Source organism: Oncorhynchus gorbuscha, unplaced genomic scaffold (genome assembly GCF_021184085.1).
Source record: "Oncorhynchus gorbuscha isolate QuinsamMale2020 ecotype Even-year unplaced genomic scaffold, OgorEven_v1.0 Un_scaffold_723, whole genome shotgun sequence".
In the NCBI taxonomy this organism is placed as follows: domain Eukaryota; kingdom Metazoa; phylum Chordata; class Actinopteri; order Salmoniformes; family Salmonidae; genus Oncorhynchus; species Oncorhynchus gorbuscha.
In genome coordinates, this window is record NW_025745530.1 from 287,133 (window position 1) to 296,451 (window position 9,319).

At 47.0% G+C, this 9,319-nt stretch overlaps 1 protein-coding gene across 3 annotated transcripts in view; it reads left to right on the forward strand.

Moving 5' to 3' along the window:
* Window positions 1-7,880: 7,880 nt before the first annotated feature.
* Window positions 7,881-9,319, forward strand: part of LOC124019155 (transcription factor MafG-like) — a 19,893-nt gene continuing 18,454 nt past the window's right edge. The window contains exon 1 of one of the 3 annotated variants that reach the window (XM_046334543.1): window positions 7,881-8,469. In XM_046334543.1, the coding sequence (XP_046190499.1) occupies window positions 8,311-8,469 (159 nt within the window). In that variant the 5' untranslated portion in view covers window positions 7,881-8,310. The remainder of the gene's footprint in view (window positions 8,470-9,319) is intronic. The other 2 variants (XM_046334544.1, XM_046334545.1) reach the window with 2 other exon arrangements.

A 9,319-nucleotide genomic window follows, 5' to 3' on the forward strand; every position in this document is an offset into this window, starting at 1 on the left:
GTACACTGCTCTGTACACTGCTCTGTTCACTGCTCTGTTCACTGCTCTGTACACTGCTCTGTACACTGCTCTGTACACTGCTCTGTACACTGCTCTGTACACTGCTCTGTACACTGCTCTGTACACTGCTCTGTACACTGCTCTGTTCACTGCTCTGTACACTGCTCTGTACACTGCTCTGTACACTGCTCTGTACACTGCTCTGTACACTGCTCTGTACACTGCTCTGTACACTGCTCTGTACACTGCTCTGTACACTGCTCTGTACACTGCTCTGTACACTGCTCTGTACACTGCTCTGTACACTGCTCTGTACACTGCTCTGTACACTGCTCTGTACACTGCTCTGTACACTGCTCTGTACACTGCTCTGTTCACTGCTCTGTTCACTGCTCTGTACACTGCTCTGTACACTGCTCTGTTCACTGCTCTGTTCACTGCTCTGTACACTGCTCTGTTCACTGCTCTGTACACTGCTCTGTACACTGCTCTGTACACTGCTCTGTACACTGCTCTGTACACTGCTCTGTACACTGCTCTGTACACTGCTCTGTACACTGCTCTGTACACTGCTCTGTACACTGCTCTGTACACTGCTCTGTTCACTGCACTGCTCTGTACACTGCTCTGTACACTGCTCTGTACACTGCTCTGTTCACTGCACACGTTGAAGTTGTTTGTGGTGATGTCATAATGAGGGATGTTGTACAAAAGTCCTCAGCGATTGGATCATCTCGAACCAATCAGAGCATCAAAGCCAATGACACTTTTTTTAAATGCCTCTTTACTCACGTGTGCTTTGGTTCTGGCCCAACCCATTGGTTTCTGGGACCAATCGGAACCTTTGTTCTGGAAAACCGTCAGGGGCTGGATACTCAGATCCAGACTCATTGCGGAGAATTAATGCTAGTGGTCTAGCGTTTTCATGGGAGCAAGGCGTTTGGGTACCTAGGCAAGCCATTTCTAAGGAAGTGTCCCAAATTGCACCCTGTTCTCCCCCTCCCCAATAGGGGTCAAATATAGTGCACTATAAAGGAAATAGGCTGCCATTTGGGATTTACACCAAGTGTACTATACAGACAGTTACAATGTATTTTATATGAAGCCAGATCACGCCATGAAAACCCTTTTATTTTGCTTGTTGTGATTTTCTAGGCATTATTCTTGGCATTATTCTTGGCCTACAGTGTTATTGGACTGAACAACAATTGTTTTGAGTTTTTGTTTTTTACATATTCTATTGTCTGTATGTTGCGGTCACCATCAGGACAAAAAATGAACACTAGCCACCAGACAAGTGAACACTAGCCACCAGACAAGTGAACACTAGCCACCAGACAAGTGAACACTAGCCACCAGACAAGTGAACACTAGCCACCAGACAAGTGAACACTAGCCACTAGTAATCTGCATAGATTACCAGAACTAAACCAGACCTGGAGACGTGTTCAACATCTCAGTAACCACAGCAACGTGATGTAACAATCTGATCATCTGCAGACATATTCAGTCTATCTGTTAAGTGAGGAAGACTCATCATTCAGTGAAGAAGATGCTACCATGTTATTATGTCTCTTGAAAGGGAACGTGGGATTTAACCTTCCAGTATATTTACTTTATCTCCGTCGTCAGTCACTTCAACATGGATGTCATGTTTTGTCATAGATTGTCATGTCTTGTCCCTGTGCTTTCTCTTCTATTCGTTTCCCCCTGCTGGTCTTATTAGGTTCTTTCCCTCTCTCTATCTCTCTCCCTCTCTCTCGTTCCGTTCCTGCTCCCAGCTGTTCCTCATTCTCCTAACTACCTCGTTTACTCTTTCACACCTGTCCCCTATTTTGCCCTCTGATTAGAGTCCCTATTTCTCCCTCTGTTTCCGCTTCTGTCCTTGTCGGATCCTTGTTTGCTGTACTGTGTTCTTGTTCCGTCCTGTCGTGCTTTTTCCTTCTTCAGATGCTGCGTGTGAGCAGGTGTCTCTATCAGCTACGGCCTGCGCCAACCTGAAGCGACCTGCAGTCTGTGGTCGCATCTCCTGTTGTTCCCCTCTACTGACTAGAGGATTTCAGTTATTCCTGTTTGGACATTACCTGTGAAAGAATTCAGGATTAATCGTTTTTTGTTAAGACTGGAATAAACTCTGTTTCTGTTAAGTCGCTTTTGGGTCCTCATTCACCAGCATGACAATGGAACTATTCATTTGTATGGTTTGATACTGATTAGGAAAATGTGTATGGTGAATTACCAAAGGCTCTGTCCTATATTGTATATTGAGTTAGCATATGTTAGTGAAAGGAGGCAAGTCGAGGAAGCTACATACCATAGAGTATTGGGATGCAGCCCAACTCTAGCTGTTTAGTTGTTTCAACTCAGCATCTGGAGACACAAAGGGAGTCACAGTACAGTATGATGATGTCGTCGTCCCCCCCCCCCCCCCCCCCGTTGCCTTGACAAGTACAGTTCTACAGATGTCATGGCCCGTCATCGTCACATACTCAACGGGGGACAGACTGGGTGAAGTTTCAACCCCAGTGCCCCCACGGATACAAATAGACATTTGTGGAGTGGCTGTGTACCAAATGGCACCCTGTTCCCTACATAGTGCTCTGAGGGTCCTGGTCCAGTGTTGTCTACTATACAGGGAATGTGGTGGCATTTGGGAGTCAGGATGCAGACAGTTTTTCCCTCGCTGCCATAGATACGGATTCTGATTGGTTGGTGAGGGAGGAAATGAGCCGCCGGTTTTAGAACCCTGTCGGCAATCTGAAGGAGGTGGGTGACATGTCAGGTCCAGGAGAGGTTCAGGTCAGGCTGGATGTGGCATTCTATTCCCTATATAGTGCAACACTTCTGACTAGGACCCATAGGGCTGTGGTCAAAAGTAGTGCACTAGGAAATGTGGGTGCCAATGAGCATGCAGACTGGCTCCTGGGGTTACCCAACGTCAACATCTACTTTTTGGTGGCACATTGCTATTTAAATTGTTATGGGGGTGTCACGCCCTGGTCTTAGTATCCGTGACGGGGTGACCCCCAGCCCTCCTGCAATTAAAATCATGGTTCATTTCCTGTCTTTTTTCTCTCCTTTTATACTCAACTTTAAAGTCAAACTAAAAGAAAGTCATCCAAGTTCATTTACTTCCACAATAACTTTTATATTGCCTTCAACAATATTACAGGACACAGGCCAATTGTTTGTTTGCCTCTGAAATATGACTGCAGAAGACCATGTTGTGTGAGAGTTGTCCTCCACGGTGTGTCCATTGTAAAGTGTGCAGTTTGAATAGACGACATGCTTTACGAGGCAGCAGGTGTAGAAGGTAATGACAATATGCAGGAAAACCGTGGAGACAAGTGGCTGTGGAGATAAATGTTCCCCAATCACAGCGGAATAATACTAACCGCTTGCAGCCGACAGGATTACCTAGATTACGGTTAAAAGTGGCCTTTGATTAAAGTGTGTGTGTAAAAAATAAATAAAGGCCTTGATTAAAACTGTCTCCCGCGTCCCACTCCACGCTCCCGGCCCCAGAGTCTCTGTCTGCGTCCCTAATTCCACCCTACTCCCTATATAGTTGACTGATTTGGACCAGAGCCCTGGTCAACGGTAATACACTATAAAATGAATAGGGTGCTATCTGGGACGCGGCCTCTGTTTGTGTGTGGTGGGTTTTCAGGAGGAAGGGTTAGTACTGGAGACGCTGAAGTGGTTCACTAATCCCTCTTTTATTCGGAAAGGTTATTCTCCGCTGTGGCTGAGATAAGTCCTGCTCCTCAAGAGGCTTCCATTTGACTCTCAATAACACACACACCTACACACAGTGTCGTCGGGAGAGTTCAATAGCGGTTAATCCTCCCACACAGTGTGTGTGTGTGTGTGTGTGTGTGTGTGTGTGTGTGTGTGTGTGTGTGTGTGTGTGTGTGTGTGTGTGTGTGTGTGTGTCATTCCAAAGGCCTTTGAACAGGAGGAATGCACCAGTCTTTTTCACTTGTCCTAGGCCGGGACTCTCCGACCCTGTTCCTGGAGAGATACCCTCCTGGAGGTTCACTCCGACCCCTGTTCCTGGAGAGATACCCTCCTGGAGGTTCACTCTGACCCTGTTCCTGGAGAGAGACCCTCCTGGAGGTTCACTCTGACCCTGTTCCTGGAGAGAGACCCTCCTGGAGGTTCACTCTGACCCTGTTCCTGGAGAGATACCCTCCTGGAGGTTCACTCTGACCCTGTTCCTGGAGAGAGACCCTCCTGGAGGTTCACTCTGACTCTGTTCCTGGAGAGATACCCTCCTGGAGGTTTTCACTCCGACCCCTGTTCCTGGAGAGATACCCTCCTGGAGGTGTTCACTCTGACCCTGTTCCTGGAGAGAGACCCTCCTGGAGGTTTTCACTCAGACCCCTGTTATAACTAACCTGATGCAGCTGATCAACCAGCTAATTATTAGAATCAGGTGCGCTAGATTACGGTTGGAGCAAAAACCTACAAGAGGGTAGCTCTCCAGGAACAGGGGTCGGAGTGAACCTCCAGGAGGGTAGCTCTCCAGGAACAGGGGTCAGAGTGAACCTCCAGGAGGGTATCTCTCCAGGAACAGGTTGGATTGGATTTACAGGATGATACCTCATTCAGACCTATAGCCATACCTCATTCAGACCTATAGCCATACCTCATTCAGACCTATAGCCATACCTCATTCAGACCTATAGCCATACCTCATTCAGACCTATAGCCATACCTCATTCAGGCCTATAGCCATACCTCATTCAGACCTATAGCCATACCTCATTCAGACCTATAGCCATACCTCATTCAGACCTATAGCCATACCTCATTCAGACCTATAGCCATACCTCATTCAGACCTATAGCCATACCTCATTCAGACCTATAGCCATACCTCATTCAGACCTATAGCCATACCTCATTCAGACCTATAGCCATACCTCATTCAGACCTATAGCCATACCTCATTCAGACCTATAGCCATACCTCATTCAGACCTATAGCCATACCTCATTCAGACCTATAGCCATACCTCATTCAGACCTATAGCCATACCTCATTCAGACCTATAGCCATACCTCATTCAGACCTATAGCCATACCTCATTCAGACCTATAGCCAGATCTCATTCAGACCTATAACCATACCTCATTCAGACCTATAACCATACCTCATTCAGACCTATAACCATACCTCATTCAGACCTAAAGCCATACCTCATTCAGACCTATAGCCAGACTTCATTCGGACCTATAGCCAAACCTCATTCAGACCTATAGCCAGACTTCATTCAGACCTATAGCCATACCTCATTCAGACCTATAGCCAGACTTCATTCAGACCTATAACCATACCTCATTCAGACCTATAGCCATACCTCATTCAGACCTATAGCCAGACTTCATTCAGACCTATAGCCATACCTCATTCAGACCTATAGCCAGACTTCATTCAGACCTATAGCCATACCTCATTCAGACCTATAGCCAGACTTCATTCAGACCTATAACCATACCTCATTCAGACCTATAGCCATACCTCATTCAGACCTATAGCCAGACTTCATTCAGACCTATAGCCATACCTCATTCAGACCTATAGCCAGATCTCATTCAGACCTATAGCCAGACTTCATTCAGACCTATAGCCATACCTCATTCAGACCTATAGCCAGATCTCATAAAATTGTTAATCCATCAAGACAGACCAGACAGGCTCACCTCTGACGTGTGTGTGTGTGTGTGTGTGTGTGTGTGTGTGTGTGTGTGTGTGTGTGTGTGTGTGTGTGTGTGTGTGTGTGTGTGTGTGTGTGTGTGTGTGTGTGTGTGTGTGTGTGTGTGTGTGTGTGTGTGTGTGTGTGTGTGTGTGTGTGAGAACATTGATCTCAGAGATGATATTGTTTCTCTAGATGCAGCTGATGGAACAGGAGATTGAAAGAGAGCGGGAGAACAGGAGGATGTGAGTCAGCACTCTGGGCTTCTCTTTGTGGTTCTGACATTGACTGTGTTCCAAATGGAACCCTATTCCCTATATAGTGCACTTATATAGTGCACTACTTTTGACCAGGGACCATAGGGTTGTAGCTAAAAGTAGTGCACTATAAATGGAATAGGGTGCCATTTTGGGACAAATTCCTTCAAATGGTTATTTTAGGCGTCTTTCAACTGGACCTAGTCCTAAACGAGACAGATCTATAGTTTATGTACAGATCTAGACAGATCTATAGTTTATGTACAGATCTAGACAGATCTATAGTTTATGTACAGATGTAGACAGATCTATAGTTTAATTACAGATCTAGCTATTATGGGTAGTCATCTAATGTGGCATCATCTCCCCCTCTCTCCTTCTCTCTCCCTCCTCTCTCTCTCCTCTCCCCCTCTCCTTCTCTCTCACTTTCCTCTCCCTCTCTCTTCTTCTACTCTCCCCCTCTCTCCTCCCCCTTTCATCTCTCTCTCCTCTCCCCTCTCCTTCTCTCCCTCTCCTCTTTCTCCCTCTCTTCTCCCCCTCTCCTCTCTCCCTCCTTCTCTCTCTCCCTCCTCTCTCCCTACTCTCCTCCTCCCCCCCCTCTCCTCTCTCCCTCTCACCTCTCTCCCTACTCTCCTCCTCCCCCTCTCCTCTCTCCCTCTCACCTCTCTCCCTCTCACCTCTCTCCCTACTCTCCTCCCCCTCTCCTCTCTCCCCCTCTCAACTCTCTCCCTACTCTCCTCCTCCCCCTCTCCTCTCTCCCTCTCACCTCTCTCCCTACTCTCCTCCTCCCCCTCTCCCTCTCACCTCTCCCTCTCACCTCTCTCCCTCTCACCTCTCCCTACTCTCCTCCTCCCCCTCTTGTCTCCTCTTTTCTCTACAAGTTTTGTTCTGTACACTGCAGATGAAAGACGACAAGGAGAGAAAGATACAGTAGTTTAGACCAGGGGTGTCAAACTCATTCCATGGAGGCCTAGTGTGCAGTGGGTTTTCAGGAGGAAGGATTCTCACACCTCTGTCAGAATGCTGTTCATTGACTACAGTTTAGCGTTCAACACCATAGTGCCCCCAAAGCTCAAGGACCCTGGGAGAAACACCTCCCTCTGGAACTGCAGGGCCTAATGTCTGCAGGTTTTGTTTTGTCCTTTCAGTTAAGACCTGGACAACCAGGCGAGGGGAGTTCTTTACTAATTACTGACCTTAATTCATCAAACAAGTACAAGGGAGGAGGGAAAATCGCAGGTCCTCTGTGGAACGTACTGTAGAACGGCATCTACCTGTAGCCGACTGTGAAGTTTGTTCTCTGTACATAGAGGGTGTATCTCAATAATCTAAAGTACAGAAGGACCTCGTCTACAGTCCTTCAGTTTGACCTCTGTACATAGAGGGTGTATCTCAATAATCTAAAGTACAGAAGGACCTTGTCTACAGTCCTTAAAAAATGTTTTTACAAGTTGCATAGATCCTTAATAAATGGACAATAATTGTTCAGTTTTGGTGAGTCCACGCTCTTTGTCACTGATTCAGTGTGTGTATGTGTGTGTGTGTGTGTGTGTGTGTGTGTGTGTGTGTGTGTGTGTGTGTGTGTGTGTGTGTGTGTGTGTGTGTGTGTGTGTGTGTGTGTGTGTGTGTGTGTGTGTGTGTGTGTGTGTGTGTGTGTGTGTGTGTGTGTGTGTCAGTTTACTCGAGCCTAGCACTCCTCATATTATTTTAAAAACACCGAAATATAACGTTATTCAGTAGTGGTGCGAGAGTGTGTTGCCACTCAACCGAAGCTCGTGTTTTGCTGAGTGGGCACGCGCTCTGCTCTACTCTTCCCTGCGTCGCGCCCGCCCGGGTGTGTGTGCTGCTGACTGCGGGCGCAGCGCCATCATGCCGTTGGAGCGCTAGACACGCCGTTTTAAAGGGCTAGCCTCACTGTGCTGTGCCGTTCTCTCTCTCTCCCTCCCTGCCTGCTGTGTGCTGCTGATTCATCACGATTAGGTGGTTAGCCAGCCTGCCTGCCAGCCATAGGCTACATGCACAAGCCATGCCAACCAGACTGAGTGGGGGCTTTCATAGCTAAAGTAGACAAAGAAAGGGCTTGCTTGTCAAACGTAGGCTAAGCTATAGCATCGCACCACAGTGCAGAGAGAACAACATGTGTGGCGGTTGGGAATATTTTTGATAACTTCATTGCGAGATAGATTGATCATATCGAGAGTTACGGGGGGACTGGGAATCCCCCCCTGGTTTTCAGAAATCAGGCATCGTTAATCGGTTTACATAGAGTAGGCTAGCTAGATAAGGAAGAGGAAGATATATCGTGTATTCGGGATGTGTAGCCGAGTTGGAACTGTCTAGAAAACGTGATTATATGTTAGGTGGCTGGAGATATTCACAGCAGAAGAACTGTCCGAGTTTTCGAGTGCTGAAACGGAAGCAAGCGGAGCGGAGCGGAAAACGGGCCGCACTGGATAGGGACGCAACAGCCGCGAGCGCGGTCAGCGTGTGTCTGTCTGTTGCTATTTCAGAGGTAAGATTCATAACAGCTGTTTCCAGGGAGTTGTTGACGTTGCATAATGATGATAGTGTAAACTCGACGTCACTTTCTAGCTATCGTGATGTCTTTAATTGTATGTGTCTTAGTTTAATATTGACAAGAAGGCATGTGCGTGTCAAAAGTGAAAGAGACAAACGCATCGCAAATTTTTATGACATTTGTTTTTTTTTGTGTGTCAGGGGGAACGGAGGTTACAGTTTTAAACGTCTAGCCTCCACCTCTCCTTTTATGTGTGTCAGGGGGCACGGAGGTTACAGTTTTAAACGTCTAGCCTCCACCTCTCCTTTTATTTGTGTCAAATCATTTCCCCCGTATTTCGTATTTAGGGAACTATTATTTCTAAACGCGTTTTCCCTGTTTATTTCGCGCGGCAGCCACAGACAGTCCATGGTAGTAACAGCAATAGCGGAAGACATGCTTGCTGATTCATCACAACGTTGTGTTTCTCGCTCGACGGTTGCGCGAGCTGAGTACAGGCACGGAGCGAGGGAGCCATGGCAACATGGCACCGGCGGGCTGACAAAGGTAGGAGCGGGAGGAGGGGGGAGGAACGGTTCGTGCTTGTTGCGCCTAAATATTGCTACCCCATTGCAGTGGTGGGAAAATACAGTAGCCTACACGGTTCAAAATTATATATATATTATTGTATAATAAGCGACTGTTGATTCATATAAATCTGGCTTTAATATGCATGTGTTATATGGGGCCTGTTTACACGATTGGTCGAAATTCAGCTAAAGGTGAACTGAACATCGGCGGTCAATTCAGATTGCTGAACAAGCTTTACCTATATAAATCCATAGCTTAAAGTAAGCAAGCACCA